The sequence below is a fragment of the Bombina bombina genome, chromosome 6 (assembly GCF_027579735.1).
Source record: "Bombina bombina isolate aBomBom1 chromosome 6, aBomBom1.pri, whole genome shotgun sequence".
NCBI classification, from domain to species: Eukaryota; Metazoa; Chordata; class Amphibia; order Anura; family Bombinatoridae; genus Bombina; species Bombina bombina.
The window spans coordinates 151,632,234-151,653,546 of record NC_069504.1 but is presented as its reverse complement, the minus strand read 5'-3'; the positions used below and the strand labels follow the sequence as shown (position 1 = coordinate 151,653,546).

General features: G+C 39.6%; 1 protein-coding gene across 1 annotated transcript in view; it reads right to left on the bottom strand.

The window, feature by feature from the left end:
- Positions 1–2,491: 2,491 nt before the first annotated feature.
- The window catches only part of SELENOO (selenoprotein O), a 132,414-nt gene continuing 113,592 nt past the window's right edge, over positions 2,492–21,313 (bottom strand). The window contains exons 8-9 of the mRNA XM_053716636.1: positions 19,206–19,362; positions 2,492–3,941 (exon numbers count right to left, since the gene is read on the bottom strand). Coding sequence (XP_053572611.1) covers positions 3,756–3,941; positions 19,206–19,362 — 343 coding nt within the window. The 3' untranslated portion in view covers positions 2,492–3,755. The remainder of the gene's footprint in view (positions 3,942–19,205; positions 19,363–21,313) is intronic.

The following is a 21,313-nucleotide window of genomic DNA, read 5'->3' as shown; positions in this document are numbered from 1 at the left end:
CGTGGACTGGATACACCAAGTAAGAGAAATACTTGCTAAAAAAATGCTAACCACCCTCTGAGCCTTTAGCAAGTCAATCTTTTTTGCTGGTGGTAGGTATATATAGGTGTGTACATACAGTATGTGTATTCATGTTGGAAAAATGGTGCCGATAGACAAAGGGTTGCCACAAACCTTCAATTTGTAAAAAGAGCAATATCTGCGAAGCGCAATAAAATGAGGTACGCCTGTATATATATATTTATATTAATTTTACATCAGATAATGTCAATTTGCCCACTACAAGCAAGTAATTATCATCTTACAGGGCCTTTATATTATCATAACAACAGAGTGCTAGTTTTAAACAGCTACCATAAGGTTTATGTAACAAGGATCTTACAAATAAAAAAAGTCACCCTATTACAGCTAACTAATAAATGTTTCAGTGTAACACACATTAAAAATAGGTTCTAGCTAGCCCATCACTAGTTAGAACATTAGACCCTGGATAACAATCACTTAAAGGGACATTTTTAAGACAAACTTGTGATTATATTTCTATTGACGAATATGTTGTTCTATACCAAGACAAGTGTAAACATTATAAAAACAAAATGTACACTTTGAGTTTGCTATAATAGTTTTTCAAAAGCAATACTCCTCCCACTACTTAAAGGGACATGAAACCCAACAATTTTCTTATTTTTCACGATTCAAATAGAGCATGCAATGTTAAACAACTTTCAAATTTACTTTTATCCAATTTGCTTCATTCTCTTGGTATTCTTTTTTGAAGGAACAGCTATGCACTACTGGGAGAAATCTGGTGTGAACCAGTGAAGAGGCATTTTTGTGCAGCCACTAATCAGCAGCTTGCTCCCAGTAATGCATTGCTGCTCTTAAGCCTACCTAGATATGCTTTTAAACTAAAGGATATCAAGAAAACAAAGCAATTTAGAGAATAGAAGCAAATTGGAAAGTTGTTTAAAATCACATGTTCTGTCTGAATCATAAAATAAAAATGTTGGGTTTCATGTCCCTGTAACTGACTTTGAAGAGCCAATCAGGACTTGTTACAACTGGAGACAGGGATAACCATCACCATTATGTTAACAAAAGCTGCACTGTTTTGAAGATTTTAATCTTATAACCTCTGCTGAAGACAGATATGTAGCAGGGTTATCATTGGAACTCTGCAGTATGCCATTCCAGTTCTGACAATTAGAAAAAACAATTTTCAGACATAAAAGTTACATGAGAGGGAGGATAAATTATGAATATATATATATATATATATATATATATATACACACATACACACACACACACACACACACAGTATAAATGTTTATATTAGTCTATATATATTTTCTTACTTCACACAATAAAATAATATAATTACTGTGTTTATTGTCCCTTTAAGTAAAAGCTTTGTTTTATAAAAATATATATATATATATCTGTATATGATTGTGGTCAACTGGAACGATGTGAGTTTGTGCACTACCATAAGCAACCACTGTGCAGTATGCAGTCAAAGAAGCAGCAGCATACTTACATACATAATTTTAAAGGGACACAAGTCAAAATTTAACTTTCATGATCAGATAGAACATGCAGTTTTAAACAACTTTCCATTTATCTTCCATTAACAAAATGTGCTGTCTTTTTATATTTAGACTTTTTGAGTCACCAGCTCCTACTGAGCATGTGCAAGAATTTACAGCATATACGTATATGCATTTGTGATTGGCTGATGGCTGAGTGAAATTTAAAAAAAAAATAATCTACTACTCATTTGAAGTTAAAGGGACAGTTCACCCAAAAACTGTCTCCCCTTTAAATTATTCCCAATGATCATTTTTACCTGCTAGAGTGTATTAAATTGGTTGCAAGTAGCTCCTTTACTCATATTTCAGCATTTGAAATAGCTGATTTAGCTTGTGGTTTCCCAACCTAAACTGAAAGTTCTGATACTGGCGTATACGCTATTGACAAGCCTAAGTAAACACAGCCAGCAGAAGAGATTACTCTCCCAGTGGGATGCAGGATAGTTAAGTAATAAAATTATAATTTTCCATTGTTCTCTTTATGTATTGAGCTTTGGTGTTCTAGACAAATATAAGATAAGGAAGCAAGTCTGTGTACATAAAAGTGATAACATAATGAGATCTGATATTACCTGAAGCTCAACCCATTGTAATAGGCTGTGGTTTCAAAGCAGAAAACCAGCTACTTCAGATACACAAATAAACCTGAAAATGCAATTTCTCAAATATTTTATACTCTGCAGTTGGTATAACAAGTCATTTAAAATACATTTATGGAAAAACAATTTTACAGTGTACTGTACCTTTAAGAATAAGTGATAGTGCATTGTCGTCTTTTTATCGTGCATTTGCTAATTATGCAAATCTACTTTATTTACTGGTACTTTAAAGGTTTGGGGATTACTGATATGTTTGGATTTTCTTTTTACATTTCTTTACCTCATTTTTGAAAGCATAAAAAGAATGAAAAATATTTTATTGCACATTTAATATTCTGACATTTTGCCATACATTTCAGCCCTGAGCGTTCATTTTCCCATAAAAATGTAGCTTAAAGGGACAGTAAACACATTTTAATTACAAGGCATTGCTGCAGTGTTGCTATAAAATAACATCAGTCTTAAAGTTTTTTTAAAACAAATTAACATCTTGTTTGTTGCATTTGTTTTTTTTGGTAGCCAAATTCCACCCACTGAGCCAGGGCTCGAGTTTGTAGACAAGGCTAGGAATGCATTGTTCTGCAGTTATCAGTTAAAGCCAATTAGGGATAGATATAGAGCAGAGACAGCCTTGAGGGGTCAGCAACGTTTCTTTCTAGTTCTCAGAAAGAGAAAATCCACAAGTTTCAGAGCTAAATTACATGAAAAGGGGGCAAAAGAAATCATGAAAATATATATTTCAAAGTTGTTTCATTATGTATAACTAAATGTGTTATATAAATCTATTAAGGTGTTTACTGTTCATTTAAGAAAGGGAGAGAACAAAATGTAAACAAAAATATTTTTATTTTTTCACCATAAGAATCATTTACAAAATAAAAATTCTACTTAATTATTTAAAAGGGACACGAAACCCAACATTTTTCTTTCATGGTTCAGACAGAGCAAATAATAAAAAAAGGTTTCCAATTTACCAATATTAGCACATTTTCTTAGTGTTCTTTGTTGAAGAGATATCTAAAAAGGTAGTGTCTGAAGCACTACAAAAGAAATAGTGCTAGTGCTGCAGAGCTGTGCACACTTCTTCTTTTCAAGGATACAGAGAAAACAAAGACAATTCTAATAATAGGACTTAGTAAATTGGAAAGTTGTTTAAAATTGTATACTCTGAATCGCTGAAGAAAGTTTAGATTTATGTCCCTTTTATAAATGTTGTGCGTGTAAATAAGCATTGCGTTCCAGGTAAAAGTAGTCTGTACGTATTTGTTCACCTTTCTTTTGCAGTTACTATTAGGTTAACATCAGACTAAAATGTGTCAGATTTCTGAATTGACATTTAAGCCTTCATATACAAACAGTTACATCTAGATGCAGAGGGCGTCATTTAAATAAAATAAGCAAACTGCAGTAATATGTGTACTTGATTGTACCATCGTCATTAAAACTTTATGAACAACCAAATAAACTGTTTTAGCAACCAGATAGTATTTGCTTATGGCCTAGCTGATTTTTTTTAGTCAAAGAATAGCTATGTTCTTCAACTATAAATAGGTCAGCAAGGCCATTATGACGATCATGTGACACACAGCTCTGAAGCCCAAAGTGGAGGTTTGCTGTAGTAGGTAGGTTTGGAAGCGCTACAGGCAGCAGAAGCAGCTAAAACTTCTTCCTCTGATGGTTCATCCTGGATTTCAGCTAAATATTCTTCTCCTTGGTATGGATTTTCCAGCATCTTCAATACACGTCTCACCTAGAGAAAATATGCATAATACATGAGCATCTTGTCAACTCATAAAAATGAAAGGAACATACAAGTGGTTGGAGAAAATCTTAAAGGGACACTGAACCCAAATTTTTTCTTTCGTGATTCAGATAGAGCATGACATTTTAAGCAACTTTCTAATTTACTCCTATTATCAATTTTTCTTCATTCTCTTGGTATCTTTATTTGAAATGCAAGAATGTAAGTTTAGATGCCAGCCCATTTTTGGTGAACAACCTAGGTTGTCCTTGCTGATTGGTGGATAAATTCATCCGCCAATCAAAAACTGCTGTCCAGAGTTCTGATCCCAAAAAAAGTTTAGATGCCTTCTTTTTCAAATAAAGATAGCAAGAGAACAAAGAAAAATTGATAATAGGAGTAAATGAGAAAGTTGCTTAAAATTGCCTGCTCTATCTAAATCACGAAAGAAAAAAATTGGGAAGATTATAGACAACATGGTTCGGAGATAATTGCTAGTGCATGAGAAAGTGTCACTCACATATTGAAACCACTCCCTCTTCAGTAACTGACCGGGAAGCTGATTGCTTCTGCTGCCTCTTATTTACATACATTATCTATAGCCAATACGGCATTTTCAGTATAGGTTTCATTAGTTTAAAATAGCCATTTCAGAGCTGTTTGAAAACAATATTATACACTCCTGTAGGTAAAATGGATGACTAGGAGAAAATGTAAAAGTGCACCGTTTATGAAGGCAAAAGAGTATTTTGTGCATGCACTCACAAGCTTGCTGGAGTGATAATTATTAGCAGGGACTGTAGTTTAAAGGGACAAGTTAAATTCCAATAAAATATTTTATTATGTGTAGTTCAAATGTACTTTCTTGATTTGACCATTTTTTTCTGTAACCTAACACTGACAATTTTAGAAGTGTAGTAGCTCATTAATATATTAAAAGGGACATTGTATTTTAACATTTCTCCCCTTTAATGTGTTCCTGTGGTCAATTTTACCTACTGGAGTGTATTGAATTGTTTGCACACAGCTCGTTTACCTTTATTTTGTCATTTAAAATAGCTGATTTTACCTTTAGAAGCTTCCATCTACACAGAATATATGAACAAACACATTTTTTGTAGAAAAGATACGTAATTTTTGCTTACTGGGGGATATAAATTTGTTTTGTATCTAAAATAACTGATTGTGCCCAACCATAGTTAGCATTTCAATACCTATGTTTACACACTTTAACTGCAGGTTCAGCCTATATATATGGGCATGTCCTTGAAAACAGGTGATGATTTTAAGAGCAAAAAAAACCTTTTTACACTATAAAAAAATAAACATGAAGTAACTAGTTCACATACATTTAATACCCTGCAGTATGTATTACACGTCATTTGGAACACATTAAGAGGAAACATTTTTTAGTATGGTGTCCATGTAAACAATGCAGATTTTGAAAATGAAAGTTTAAACGCTTAAAGTTATTTTATACTCAGATGTTCAGAAATATATTCTATGCAACATGTGGAAAAACAAGTACTTTTAAATTTCCCTTTCAGCCTTTCAACTCTGCTAAGATAATAATTATACAAACAAACACACATTTACATGTTTTAAGTTAATTTATGCAAAAGGTACGGATTTGATTTTCAGTTAGATATTAAAAAGATGGAAAACGAAATTTATGCTTACCTGATAAATTTCTTTCTTGACACGGTGAGTCCACGGATCATCATCAATTACTGTTGGGGATGTCACTCCTGGCCAGCAGGAGGAGGCAAAGAGCACCACAGCAAAGCTGTTAAGTATCACTTCCCTACCCACAACCCCCAGTCATTCGACCAAGGAAAGTTGAGAAAGGAAGCAACACAAGGTGCAGAGGTGCCTGAGTTCTCTGACCTTTGTGTTTCCCAGAGAAACAGACAAACAAAACAGAAGAAAAACGGAAGACCTTAGTCGCCTGCAAGAAGAACGTCTGCTCACGCACCACAACTAGGTTGTGGAACAAACACTCCTTATAAGAAGAAGGAATAGGGTACAACTATTTCCTGACCAGTATACCTATTTGAAACCACTCTAGGAAGGGAAACTAACATAGTACGCAGAGCCAACTTATTTGGAAAAGATAAGATAAGGGGAACCATAAAGCAACACCGAGAGTTCAGAGACTCTCTTAGTAGAAACAAAACCTTCCAAGATAACATCTTAATATCTAAGAAATGTATAGGCTCAAACAGGGCATGATGCAAGGCTAAAAGAACAATGTTAAGACTCCAAAGTGGAGCAACTGATTTAACACAGGCCTGATGCCGACCCAGCTCTGACAAAAAGATTGGGCACCCGGCACATCCATGAGACACCTGTATAGCAGAATGTATAATACAGAGATCTGACCCCTGAGGGTACTGCCTACTCCAAGCCTTCTTGGAGAAAGACAATTCCCAGGAATCCTGACCCAACTCCAAGAGAAACCCTTGGAGTCAAACAAATAAGATATTTACACTAAATCTTATGGAAAACCTTCTAGTAATTGGCATGCAAGCCTGAAACATGGTCTTAAAGACAGAGGCAGAAAAACCATGCCTAGACCAACTAAGCGATCAATATCTAAGCAGTAAGCTTTAGAGAAAACAAAAATAAAATGAAGGAAGGGGCCCTATTCAGAAGGTCCTTACTCAGAAACAGTCTCCAAGAAGAGGAGACCATTACTCTAGGTCTGCATACCAGATCCTGCGAAGCCACGCAGGAGCTATAGATTAATCAACTCTTTCTCCTTCTAGATACGATAGGAGAGAAAAACTGAGGAATTAGATATGCAAGACTGATTACTAAGAAAAAAACCACCAGAAATTTTAGCAAGGTAGTTTGCTATCACATGACCCTGAACTTAACCACATAAGCTTGGCAGTCTGCCGAAACGGTAGTAGCCAACTCCAGAATCCCCCATTTTAGGGTTTACCTGGAAGACAACTCCGGATGGAGAACCACTTGCCAGAGTGAATTAACAGACTGATTAAAAATCCATTTGTTCACCCCTAGAGAGGAGAACAAACAGCCATTGTGAATTGCCACTGAACAATCAAATCACCTCCTACAAGACTAAGGAACTTTGAGTTCCCCCATAGTAGATAAATTAAGTCATAGAGATGAAATGCCAATTAAATGACAACTGAGGCCAAGCCATCAGAGTAACGTAACTCACCCTCATACTTAGAGGAACGCAGACACTTTCGAGAATATAAATCCCCATGCCTTCCAGGAATGTTTCCAGAAGCACACGCCCTGAGACAGGTACTCCTGAAAACCAGTAAAGGAGGGAGTCTCTCCTCCACTGATCCTGATATATCCACCGAGTTAGATCTGAACATTTTCCATTTTAGAGAAACTAGCAAAGGAAATTATATCTATGGAACCCATAATAGCAATTCCCACCCAACCATCTGGTTGCAAAACGACTCGGCTATCCACCGAACCACCAGAGATTGCTGATGGCCGGACAGAAGACAGCAGGAAGAACAAAAGGAAAAAACTCCTTGATTACCTGGTCCCAGATAAAGAACTTCTATTAGACAGAGAATCTATGAAGATCCCCCATAAATCACCCTTGTAGATAGAGTAAAGGAACTCCTCTCCAGAATAATTTCCCACCATAGGAAAGAAAACTGGACAAGGTATCTTGAAAAAGAGATTGCTCGAAAGAAGGATGACACCTGATCATATTCAGAGACCTAGAAGTCCCTCTAGGATGACGAAACTTGACAAGAAACCGATCATGGGAACAAAATATACACATCCCTCAGGTCTATGTTCGCTATGAACAGACCCCTCTTGTACCAAAGGAAAGTGGGTACTGCTTTGAAGGTCAGAATCTGTTAAAAACTTGAGGAAATACCTAGATCTCATTCCCAGACTAGAACAATCACTCCCAGAGATTAAGATCTTGAATCCAGTTCAAGGAAAACCTCTCATCAAAACTGGACAGCAGATACTCTAGAAGGAGAAATCTGCCCACGGAAGGAAATCTTAGATTAAACTGAGATTAGTTGGAAACTAAGACCTGACAAACCCTGCAGAAAACAGAAAAAACAAACCTTCCGTTAGTCCTACTATCTTAACATGTGGAAGGAGGATAATTCTGCCAGATCAAATCCAACAAGGTCTCATCCTTGAAAAGAAAAACCAGAAGCATGGAATTCTAGAAACCTAAAACATTGAAGCTGCTACTACAGAGCTATGAACCAAGGCTGAATCACTGAGCCACAGGTAGGTTTCTTTGCTGACCAATAAATCAGCCACAATGCGTTAAAATACATGTTGATTTGTTAAGTATTGAAAGAAGGACACAAAGGTCCATGACTGGTTACGAGCTCTGAATCATGAGCCTTCAAGCCAGGCTTGCTAACCACTAGGCCACAATAGCCATCAGCGGGCTAGCACAACAATTTTATGACAATACATTGCTCTGAAAGAACAATTAAACTACAGTTTCTAAATACAATGTAATAGTACTTTGCATTGTAAATAGCGGCTAATCACCCGTAAAGGTCTCAAGGCGCTGCACATTTTATCAACCTCGGAAGGATGAAAGACTGAGTGGACCTCGCCGAAGATCGAACCTGCAACCCTTTGGCTGCTTCCGAGCTCAGCCACAGGGCAATAGCATGCTGAGCTATCTGTCCTTTTATCTAAGGACCCGAAAAAGCTAGCTACCCTCCATAGGGGTCTAAGCTCTCTGGCCCCAGTAGAAAAGCTTCTACAAGTTGCATTTAAATGGAGCCAGCGACAGAAAAGTCCTTTAAAAGGATGGGAGACAGAGGGAAAGGTATCTTCAGTACCTCCCATTCCTGTGGAATCTCCATAGCACGACTAGAAACACTTCCACCTAGGAAGAAAAATCTTATAAACTGATAAAGTTGACGACGACAGGAGTATCGGTGTCGACCAGGTAGCTAAAACCTCCTTTAACAGTACACGAGATGTGCAAGCATACATCTGAAGTAGTCCACTCCAGCATCAAATGAAGGAATTATACTGTTCAAATCTGAAATTCCCATCAGGAACCAGCGGAATCTCCTCACCAGATTAGGAGAGGGGCGATCTGATTACAGAATAAGCAGAAACCTTACTATCTGAAAAAGTAAATGTCCTCCTGTATTTTCCCTGTATGTAAGGAAAAACAGACAAAACTGCAGATATCACAAAAGATACCCGAGTTACAAATCTGTAAGCAAAAACACTCCTCCAGGAGAATTAGAGGAACTGCAGGGCACTGCATGTGACACCATAGAGGCTTGGGACAAGTAAGGAGAAGCTGTGGCATTGCCTGAACAGCATCATCCTGGGAGACATGAGACTCAAAGGGAAATATCTTTTAAAATTCGCCCCAGAATAAAGAGCTCTGAAAGGCATATTCAGGTAGCACTATTAACATATACAAATATAGTTAAACATTGCAGTGTATCAGTAAAACAATAAACAAAACTTTATTGTTGAAAAAAATATATAAAGGGACAAGAAAATGTTATTTTCTTAGGAACAGAATTTTGCTGCAAGCAGAATTGCAAATCACCCTGGTTGTTTACCAGAACTACAGGGGGATACCTAAAAAAAACATAATTTATGCTTACCTGATAAATTCCTTTCTTCTGTAGTGTGATCAGTCCACGGGTCATCATTACTTCTGGGATATTACTCCTCCCCAACAGGAAGTGCAAGAGGATTCACCCAGCAGAGCTGCATATAGCTCCTCCCCTCTACGTCACTCCCAGTCATTCGACCAAGGACCAACGAGAAAGGAAAAGCCAAGGGTGAAGTGGTGACTGGAGTATAAATTAAAAAAAAAAATATTTACCTGCCTTAAAAACAGGGCGGGCCGTGGACTGATCACACTACAGAAGAAAGGAATTTATCAGGTAAGCATAAATTATGTTTTCTTCTGTTAAGTGTGATCAGTCCACGGGTCATCATTACTTCTGGGATACCAATACCAAAGCAAAAGTACACGGATGACGGGAGGGATAGGCAGGCTCTTTATACAGAAGGAACCACTGCCTGAAGAACCTTTCTCCCAAAAATAGCCTCCGATGAAGCAAAAGTGTCAAATTTGTAAAATTTGGAAAAAGTATGAAGCGAAGACCAAGTTGCAGCCTTGCAAATCTGCTCAACAGAGGCCTCATTCTTGAAGGCCCAAGTGGAAGCCACAGCTCTAGTAGAATGAGCTGTAATTCTTTCAGGAGGCTGCTGTCCAGCAGTCTCATAAGCTAAACGAATTATGCTACGAAGCCAAAAAGAAAGAGAGGTAGCAGAAGCCTTTTGACCTCTCCTCTGCCCAGAGTAAACGACAAACAGAGAAGACGTTTGTCGAAATTCCTTAGTTGCCTGTAAGTAAAATTTTAGAGCACGGACTACATCCAGGTTGTGCAGTAGACGTTCCTTCTTCGAAGAAGGATTTGGGCACAAAGAAGGAACAACAATCTCTTGATTGATATTCCTGTTAGTAACTACCTTAGGTAAGAACCCAGGTTTAGTACGCAGAACTACCTTATCCGAATGAAAAATCAAATAAGGAGAATCACAATGTAAGGCTGATAATTCAGAGACTCTTCGAGCCGAGGAAATAGCCATTAAAAATAGAACTTTCCAAGATAACAACTTTATATCAATGGAATGAAGGGGTTCAAACGGAACGCCCTGTAAAACATTAAGAACCAGGTTTAAACTCCATGGTGGAGCAACAGTTTTAAACACAGGCTTAATCCTGGCCAAAGCCTGACAAAAAGCCTGGACGTCAGGAACTTCTGACAGACGTTTGTGTAACAGAATGGACAGAGCTGAGATCTGTCCCTTTAATGAACTAGCAGATAAACCCTTTTCTAAACCTTCTTGTAAAAAAGACAATATCCTAGGAATCCTAACCTTACTCCAAGAGTAACCTTTGGATTCACACCAATATAGGTATTTACGCCATATCTTATGGTAAATCTTTCTGGTAACAGGTTTCCTAGCCTGTATTAAGGTATCAATAACTGACTCAGAAAACCCACGTCTTGATAAAATCAAGCGTTCAATTTCCAAGCAGTCAGCTTCAGAGAAGTTAGATTTTGATGTTTGAAGGGACCCTGTATCAGAAGGTCCTGTTTCAGAGGTAGAGACCAAGGTGGACAGGATGACATGTCCACCAGGTCTGCATACCAAGTCCTGCGTGGCCACGCAGGTGCTATTAGAATCACTGATGCTCTCTCTTGTTTGATTCTGGCAATCAATCGAGGAAGCATCGGGAAGGGTGGAAATACGTAAGCCATCCTGAAGTCCCAAGGTGCTGACAGAGCATCTATCAGGACTGCTCCTGGATCCCTGGATCTGGACCCGTAACGAGGAAGCTTGGCGTTCTGTCGAGACGCCATGAGATCTATCTCTGGTTTGCCCCAACGTCGAAGTATTTGGGCAAAGACCTCCGGATGGAGTTCCCACTCCCCCGGATGAAAAGTCTGACGACTTAAGAAATCCGCCTCCCAGTTCTCCACTCCCGGGATGTGGATTGCTGACAGGTGGCAAGAGTGAGACTCTGCCCAGCGAATTATCTTTGATACTTCCATCATAGCTAGGGAGCTTCTTGTCCCTCCCTGATGGTTGATGTAAGCTACAGTCGTGATGTTGTCCGACTGAAACCTGATGAACCCCCGAGTTGTCAACTGGGGCCAAGCCAGGAGGGCATTGAGAACTGCTCTCAATTCCAGAATGTTTATTGGCAGGAGACTCTCCTCCTGACTCCATTGTCCCTGAGCCTTCAGAGAATTCCAGACGGCACCCCAACCTAGAAGGCTGGCGTCTGTTGTTACAATTGTCCAGTCTGGTCTGCTGAATGGCATCCCCCTGGACAGATGTGGCTGAGAAAGCCACCATAGAAGAGAATTTCTGGTCTCTTGATCCAGATTCAGAGAAGGGGATAAGTCTGAGTAATCCCCATTCCACTGACTTAGCATGCACAGTTGCAGTGGTCTGAGGTGTAAGCGTGCAAAGGGTACTATGTCCATTGCCGCTACCATTAAGCCGATTACCTCCATGCATTGAGCCACTGACGGGTGTTGAATGGAATGAAGGGTGCGGCAAGCACTTTGAAGTCTTGTTAGCCTGTCCTCTGTCAGGTAAATCTTCATTTCTACAGAATCTATAAGAGTCCCCAGGAAGGGAAACTCTTGTGAGTGGAACGAGTGAACTTTTCTTTTCGTTCACCTTCCATCCATGTGACCTTAGAAATGCCAGCACTAACTCTGTATGAGACTTGGCAGTTTGAAAGCTTGAAGCTTGTATCAGAATGTCGCCTAGGTATGGAGCTACCGAGATTCCCCGCGGTCTTAGTACCGCCAGAAGAGCACCCAGAACCTTTGTGAAGATTCTTGGAGCTGTAGCCAATCCGAATGGAAGAGCCACAAACTGGTAATGCCTGTCTAGGAAGGCAAACCTTAGGTACCGATAATGATCTTTGTGAATCGGTATGTGAAGGTAAGCATCTTTTAAATCTACAGTGGTCATGTACTGACCCTCTTGGATCATAGGTAAAATTGTCCGAATAGTCTCCATCTTGAACAATGGAACTCTTAGGAATTTGTTTAGGATCTTTAAGTCCAGGATTGGTCTGAAAGTTCCCTCTTTTTTGGGAACCACAAACAGATTTGAGTAAAACCCCTGTCCCTGTTCCGATCGTGGAACTGGATGGATTACTTCCATTAACAAGAGCTCTTGTACGCAGCGTAGAAACGCCTCTTTCTTTGTCTGGATTGTTGACAATCTTGACAGATGAAATCTCTCTCTTGGAGGAGAGTATTTGAAGTCCAGAAGGTATCCCTGAGATATTATCTCTAGCGCCCAGGGATCCTGAACATCTCTTGCCCAAGCCTGGGCGAAGAGAGAAAGTCTGCCCCCCACTAGATCCGATCCCGGATCGGGGGCCCTCAATTCATGCTGTTTTAGGGGCAGCAGCAGGTTTCCTAGTCTGCTTGCCCTTGTTCCAGGACTGGTTAGGTTTCCAGCCTTGTCTGTAGCGAGCAACAGCTCCTTCCTGTTTTGGTGCAGAGGAAGTTGATGCTGCTCCAGCTTTGAAATTACGAAAGGAACGAAAATTAGACTGTCTAGTCTTGGCTTTGGCTTTGTCCTGAGGCAGGGCATGGCCTTTACCTCCTGTAATGTCAGCGATAATCTCTTTCAACCCGGGCCCGAATAAGGTCTGCCCTTTGAAAGGTATATTAAGCAATTTAGACTTAGAAGTAACATCAGCTGACCAGGATTTTAGCCACAGCGCCCTGCGTGCCTGAATGGCGAATCCTGAATTCTTCGCCGTAAGTTTAGTAAGATGTACTACGGCCTCCGAAATGAATGAATTAGCTAGTTTAAGGACTCTAAGCCTGTCCGTAATGTCGTCCAGAGTAGCTGAACCAATGTTCTCTTCCAGAGACTCAATCCAGAATGCCGCTGCAGCCGTGATCGGCGCAATGCATGCAAGGGGTTGCAATATAAAACCTTGTTGAACAAACATTTTCTTAAGGTAACCCTCTAACTTTTTATCCATTGGATCTGAAAAAGCACAGCTATCCTCCACCGGGATAGTGGTACGCTTAGCTAAGGTAGAAACTGCTCCCTCCACCTTAGGGACCGTTTGCCATAAGTCCCTTGTGGTGGCGTCTATTGGAAACATTTTTCTAAATATCGGAGGGGGTGAGAACGGCACACCGGGTCTATCCCACTCCTTAGTAACGATTTCAGTAAGTCTCTTAGGTATAGGAAAAACCTCAGTACTCGTCGGTACCGCAAAATATTTATCCAACCTACACATTTTCTCTGGTATTGCAACTGTGTTACAATCATTCAGAGCCGCTAACACCTCCCCTAGTAATACACGGAGGTTTTCCAGTTTAAATTTAAAATTTGAAATATCTGAATCCAGTCTGTTTGGATCAGAACCGTCACCCACAGAATGAAGTTCTCCGTCCTCATGTTCTGCCACCTGTGACGCAGTGTCTGACATGGCCCTAATATTATCAGCGCACTCTGTTCTCACCCCAGAGTGATCACGCTTACCTCTTAGTTCTGGTAATTTAGCCAAAACCTCAGTCATAACAGTAGCCATATCCTGTAATGTGATTTGTAATGGCCGCCCAGATGTACTCGGCGCTACAATATCACGCACCTCCCTCTGAGCGGGAGATGTAGGTACTGACACGTGAGGCGAGTTAGTCGGCATAACTCTCCCCTCGTTGTTTGGTGAAATTTGTTCAATTTGTACAGATTGACTTTTATTTAAAGTAGTATCAATACAGTTAGTACATACATTTCTATTGGGCTCCACTTTGGCATTGCAACAAATGACACAGGTATCATCCTCTGAATCAGACATGTTTAACACACTAGCAAATAAACTTGCAACTTGGAAATACAATTCAATTAGAATAATATTAAAACGTACTGTGCCTTTAAGAAGCACAGAAGATCTATGACAGTTGAAAATTAATAAATTGAAACAGTTATAGCCTCAATCCTTGTAAACAACACAACTTTAGCAAAGGTTTAATCCCATTAGCAAAGATAACAAATTCTGAAAGCAGGAAACAAATTACAGAATAAACGTTTTTTATCTCAGTCAAACTATAATTCTCACAGCTCTGCTGAGAGAAATTACCTCCCTCAAAATAAGTTTTGAAGACCCCTGAGCTCTGTAGAGATGAACCGGATCATGCAAGGAATACAATAAGTTGCTGACTGAAATATTTGATGCGTAGTAAAAGCGCCAAAAAACGGCCCCTCCCCCTCACACACAGCAGTGAGGGAGAACAGAAACTGTCAGAAAACAAATTAAGCAACTGCCAAGTGGAAAAATAGTGCCCAAACATTTAATCACTCAGTACCTCAGTAAATGAAAACGATTTTACATTCCAGCAAAAACGTTAAACATAATCTCTAGTTATTAAACAGCTTTATGTATTTCTTACAGTGTAATTCTAGTGAAGTACCATTCCCCAGAATACTGAAGTGTAAAGTATACATACATGACATTATATCGGTATGGCAGGATTTTCTCATCAATTCCATTGTCAGAAAATAAAAACTGCTACATACCTCTATGCAGATTCATCTGCCCGCTGTCCCCTGATCTGAAGTTTACCTCTCCTCAGATGGCCGAGAAACAGCAATATGATCTTAACTACTCCGGCTAAAATCATAACAAAAACTCTGGTAGATTCTTCTTCAAACTCTGCCAGAGAGATAATAACACACTCCGGTGCTATTTTAAAATAACAAACTCTTGATTGAAGATATAAAACCAAGTATAATCACCATAGTCCTCTCACACATCCTATCTAGTCGTTGGGTGCAAGAGAATGACTGGGAGTGACGTAGAGGGGAGGAGCTATATGCAGCTCTGCTGGGTGAATCCTCTTGCACTTCCTGTTGGGGAGGAGTAATATCCCAGAAGTAATGATGACCCGTGGACTGATCACACTTAACAGAAGAAATTAAACTCCCCAAAACAGACCATTAAATAATGCAGAGTGTTACACTCCTTGGCTTAAACATGTGTGACTAGCTCAATATCAGTATAACTTGAGGCCATTGTCCTGGTTCAGGACATAGAAAAAAAATCTTCACAAGTAACCCGGGTCTATTCTGACTCTGTTTTAACCGAGCCGAACCAGACACTGAGCTGAAAGATCGCCGCTCCGATCACAACCGGAGCCAAGGCGGGGCTACATGAAACTCAGAGCGCATGCTATAAGAGATAGACCAAAATGGCGCGGCTCCTCTTAATGAAGGAAAAAGAAGGCAGAGACATGCCAAGAACGGCATGGAGATGAAGCATGCAAAAATCACGCTTCATCCTGCCATTACTAAGCCGTATTTACTCTGTCACCATTCTTAAAAAAGTCTGTCCCAGCAGAGAATCACACTGACTATGCTGTGTATCACGGATAAACAGGAGACTACGCTACAGAGGTTCTATGCACCACACTCAGTCAGTCATAGTATCCTCCTCATAATAATGGCGCTGGTTCGTTTGCAAGGCGCCCAAAACAGAGTATAGATCATTTTTTTTTTTTTATTATTTTTTTATTTTTTATTTTTTATTAAGGACAAAAAACATACAACAGTTATAGATAACATACAAGATAATATCTTCTGATCACACCAATTGAAAATAGTTTGATTTAAAGACCTCATTTGTCTGCTCCATATTTGATATGTTAGGTCACTCTTGGACCTTTCAAGTGAATTAGTTAAAGTCCAGGAGATATGATAACATAAGGACAAAGGAAATCAATATCTTACATAAAAGAACATTACAAGTGTGATATAAGTAAATTATGGTCCCAACGCTGGGACCAGAGCTAGACCTGATATATAAACTTAATGCCTTGACACAGTCTATTAACCATTAAACAATTGTAGTATAGATTTACAAAACTCCCTATTATGGCTTGATAAAATAAAGTAGAAAATATAAAGCTTTCAATGCTGCAGTTTAGAAAAGTAATGGGTAACCCCCTGTGAATGACAGACTTCTCATTCATGCAAGCTGATCTTTGGGCTCAATCTGAGAGTGTAAATTGATTTATAGTCTGCTTTACTCTAGCCACCTATTGTGCTTATGGAGCTATGGGAGTTTAGGTGCATAAAAATTAAGGTAAACACTATTAAACAACGTTGCCATATGAACCATCCCGAAACCTCAAGTGCACAAGGAACAACATTTTTATTTCTTATCTAGTTGGACATCCCCAAGGTAGTGTGTATATATATATATATATATATATATATATATATATATATACACATACATATATATATATATATACATATATATGAGACCTATGCTACCGCACCCAAGTTTTCAAGCGTATCAATCCCCCATATGACAAGGATCATCACAGTTAAGTGCTTAGACTTTAGGCAGCAAAAAACATACAAAACCAACTATTTTAATACAGTCTCTGTATAAGATCCTTAACTTAAGGAGAGTCCAGCTATCCCTTAGAACCAAATAAGATAGTTTGCTCATGGTATCTCGGCACATACAGTTGCCGATGACTCCACTCGATACAGTCTCAGAAAAGTCCAGATGACAACTCTAGAGCAGACCCATTTAAGAATCAAGGTGATTAGGGATCAGATAGCCATAAATTACGGCCACGCATTAGAGCCCCTGGTATAGAGTTTTCAGGTTAATGGGGTAGCTCCATTATGAGGCTCAGCGGGCAGCATCAAGAGTTTGCAAGGGGCATCTTCTTTTACACACTTCATACCTTCTTTCCCCTTACAGAAAGAGAGTAACAGCTAGTACCGGCTCTCTAGCCTATGCCCACTCTCCCTGGTGAAATAAATAGTCGTACCAGCATATTTAGCCGATGTCCCCCCCTCATGGTGAAAGAGATACAAAGTCTTACCGGCATGATAGTGAGCAAGTAGGGGTACCGCTGCAGAGGGGTTAGGAACGTAACTTTAATTAATCTCCTTCCAGAAGTTTGAAAAATGCAGCCTTCACTGCTAAGCCTCATCAGCGTAAGTACCTTCCCATGCGAAGCTGTCTCTCGTGAGGGAGACCCATAGGTCACAGCTGGAACCTCCGGAGTAGTGAAACATGGCTGGAAGTGTATATTTGCCGGTTTCTGGTCGCAAGTGTTGAAAACAGGTCCCTTGATGATACCGGACAGTAAGATTGCTTGTGGGTCTAGGCTGCAGCTCACACTCTGCTGCGATGCCGACCTCATAAAATCCTCTGCAGCGTTCTCCCCCCTCCTCTCGACTCCATTTAGGGATGTGGGTCTCTTCTCCAAACTAATCGGGTGCCCCATCAGTTCGCTGGGCGGCTGACACACAGTGGTTATGTCACTGTTTGGGAAGTTTTCAGCATGGAGTGAGCTTAGCGGGTGCTTGGTAGTTAAAATCCCAGCAGGCGTTTGGATCGGGTACCTTAGGGATTTGGCTTGTAACTCTTGCGGCACATGCGACTCTCCCTTAAATCTTGCACATATGCCTTTTAGGGAGGCAAATTCCCCACCCAGCATTCTGCACAGCTTACTGAAGTGTGATTCCAGAATGGCTGTAACGTCTCGGCCGATCAGTTTAGGTTCCAGCGCCATATTGAAAGAACAGTGCGTGAGTTCTGTGCAGATACGTTATGTCTCTTTTCCCTTTAGATTGTAGTATTTCCAGTGTCAGGAAATATGTATCAGGTTATTCTCCTTTTGTTTCTTTTAGAATTAGCAGTGGCTATGCACTGAATGTTGTGTAGTAAGTAGTACTACTCGTAACCCCAGTCTCCCAGGGGGGGGAATATGCGAAAGCCCCGGCTCCAAAAACTGCCAGACACGCTATAGATGTGGCAGCCTTGAGGCCTAGCTGCAAAACATAGACAGAGCGGTCAATCCAGAGAGTTTCCCCCAGGACTGTCAATTTCTTGAATCTTGTAGTATCCCTCCGGCCCCCATCTACAGGATTAGAAACTTTTGTAAATAAAAACAATAAAATATTGTGTGAAACACTGCAGTGGAATCAGGAGCTCCCACAAAACACGTCCTGTCTCTGCAACTGTAGGCTCCGCCCCCCAGTATAGATCATTTTAAATTGAGTCTCAAAAAGGAGATTAACCCTTAAGTCCCCATAGTATAAAAATCTATAGTGCCTGCACACTGCCAGAAACACCCTTACTAAGTGGTGTGTGTCCCAAATAAAATTACAGGATAAGAGTCCTTAACCCCATCAGTGTCAGCCTTCTAGCCCCAGAAGAACAAAGGGCACTTACCTGCATTCTAGTCGTCCGGCAGTCAGACGACTCACAAAGTTTGAGAGGATGCCGCTCTTCACAGGGACCTTACTCAGGCTTTCTATACCAGGGCAGCAACATGTTAGGAACTTTTAAAGTGTGCTTTGCTGCGTTTTCCTAACTGATTTAAAGCCACCACAGCCCTGATGAAGAGACTAATGTGGAGTACAGCTATACCCAAATTGTGATGGAAGATCAAAGCAATCTTACCCTGTCCTCAAAATAAAAAAAATCTTGATAGAAGAAACTTAATCAGGACACCTAATTACTTCACCACCTCCTTGCACTAGAGGCAAAGAGAATGACTGGGGGTTGTGGGTAGGGAAGTGATATTTAACAGCTTTGCTGTGGTGCTCTTTGCCTCCTCCTGCTGGCCAGGAGTGATATTCCCAACAGTAATCGATGATGATCCGTGGACTCACCGTGTCATTAGAAAAAAATTAAAACATATTTAAATAAGCTTTGTACCGTACCTCAGAAAAGTCTCCATTTTCAGCAGATTCAATTGCGTTTTGGGCAATATAGTTTCTTAAAATAAAGACTGGGTTGTTCGAGTTCATGATCTCTACCCGCTTTTCAAGAAACGCATCACTATTTTCAAAGTTTTCTCTTTCTTTCTCTAAACGGAGACTAAAAAAATTAAATAAAATAGGTTAAACTTGCCAAGTAACATTCATAAACTAGAAACACACAAACATTTGTTCACTAAGCTCATTGTATTCCTGCAGCAGTAGCTGTTCATGGCAAACGTTTTATTGCCCAAGAAAATATGACAGATATTTGCAATAATATGAAATGAATTTCTTCACATGAAAAGTAACAGCAGATCAATACAGGCCTCTGACCTATAGAGTAAGCATTAAAGGGAAAGAAAGGTCAAAAATGAAATGTGCATGGGTGCATTTTATTTAATTCACTTCTATTAGCAAAAATATATTTCCAGTGAAAGTTATAATTCTTTTCCTGCAGTATACGCTCATATTCTGTGAGGGCCCGTGCGCCGGTATTCAAACACCCCACCTTCTCAGAGAGCTAACAGTGGTGTTTATTGCTTCTGAAGAGATAATTTGTGTCGCTCTGAGAACGTGTAGTGTTTGAATACTGGTGCATGGGCCCCTCACAGGATATGTGCGTATGCTGTGGAAAAACAGTAATAACTTTTATTAGTAGCATTTTTGCTAATGTAAGTATATTACAAAAAATGCTTCTATTTAAAATTGAAGTGCACCCATGCAAAATTTCTTTTGTGATCTTTCACAAGTCTGAGGGGGTGGGGACACCTACCAACTACACATATACCCCTTTCCTGTCCTGTATGAGTTAGCGCATATACAGCTAAGCAGAAACCTATTTAGTCAGAGTTTTGACCCTGAAACAACTCGGAGAGGCATAGGCACAAACAAATATTAACCAAAAGGTGTCTCATATGGAGGTAATGATGAGTAGAAAAACCTTTGCCTGAGAAAGCACATTCTAACAAAGATCTACCAAACACTGCTTGCACTAATGGTAGATACAGTGAAAATATGCAAGGCGCATCATGCGGCTACCCTCATTAAAAAGGGACAGTTAAAAGGGACAGTTAACACCTTATCATTACAAGACATTTTTGTTATACCATAAAAGACACCAATCAGCATGCGCTACCCAGGTGGTGAACCGAAAATGGGCCGGCTCCTAAGCTTACATTCTTGCTTTTTCAAATACAGATAAAAGAGAATGAGGAAAAATTGATAATAGGAGTAAATTAGAAAGTTTCTTAAAATTGCATTCTGTATCTGAATCATGAAAGTTTAATTTTGACTAGACTAAACAGTCCCTTTAAACAAATTAACATTTGGTTTGCTGCAATTGTTTTTAATAGCTAAATTCCACCCATGGAGTGAATCCATGCTTTAGTCGGACAACAACAAAGCTAGCCACTGTCCTATTGCTAGTGTAAAGGGCATTGTTTTACAGTTGGTATCCATTAAAGCCAATCAGAGACATATGTAGCAGGGTTAGCCTTGATGAGTCAGAAGGGTACTATGCCAGGTCTAAGAATGAAAAACAAAACCATTTCAGAGTTAAATTACATGAAAAGGGGGGCAAATCATATTGCAAAATTGTACATAACTACATTTTACATTAAAATCTCAAGACAAGGAAGCTGCAACCTCCCAAGTGAAAATAAAAAAACCTGGACCTTAAAAATTACTTTTTTTGCACGCCATCGGGATCATAGAGCAGATTCTATAAGCTTTTCTAAAAACAAAAACTTTTGGAAGATTTGTGGACAAAAAGAAAAATAAAAAATCCTCATTTTCTTAATAACTTACAGGAATATTTAAACGTTCTGATACATTTTCGTGATTTTCTATAATTTGGACAGGATGAAGGAACCTTCGTTCTGCCACAATAACACATGCAATTCTAAAAACTGCATTATGCTGAATTATAATTAGATAGATGAGCCCAAAGAAGAGTGTACAGCTCTGACATATCACTAGTTGTAGAAAAAGGCACCAGCAGAATAGTCTTAAGAGACACTATGGGCTTGATTTATCAAGCCCTTCTCCCTCCCTTTGACCGCAGGTTCGCA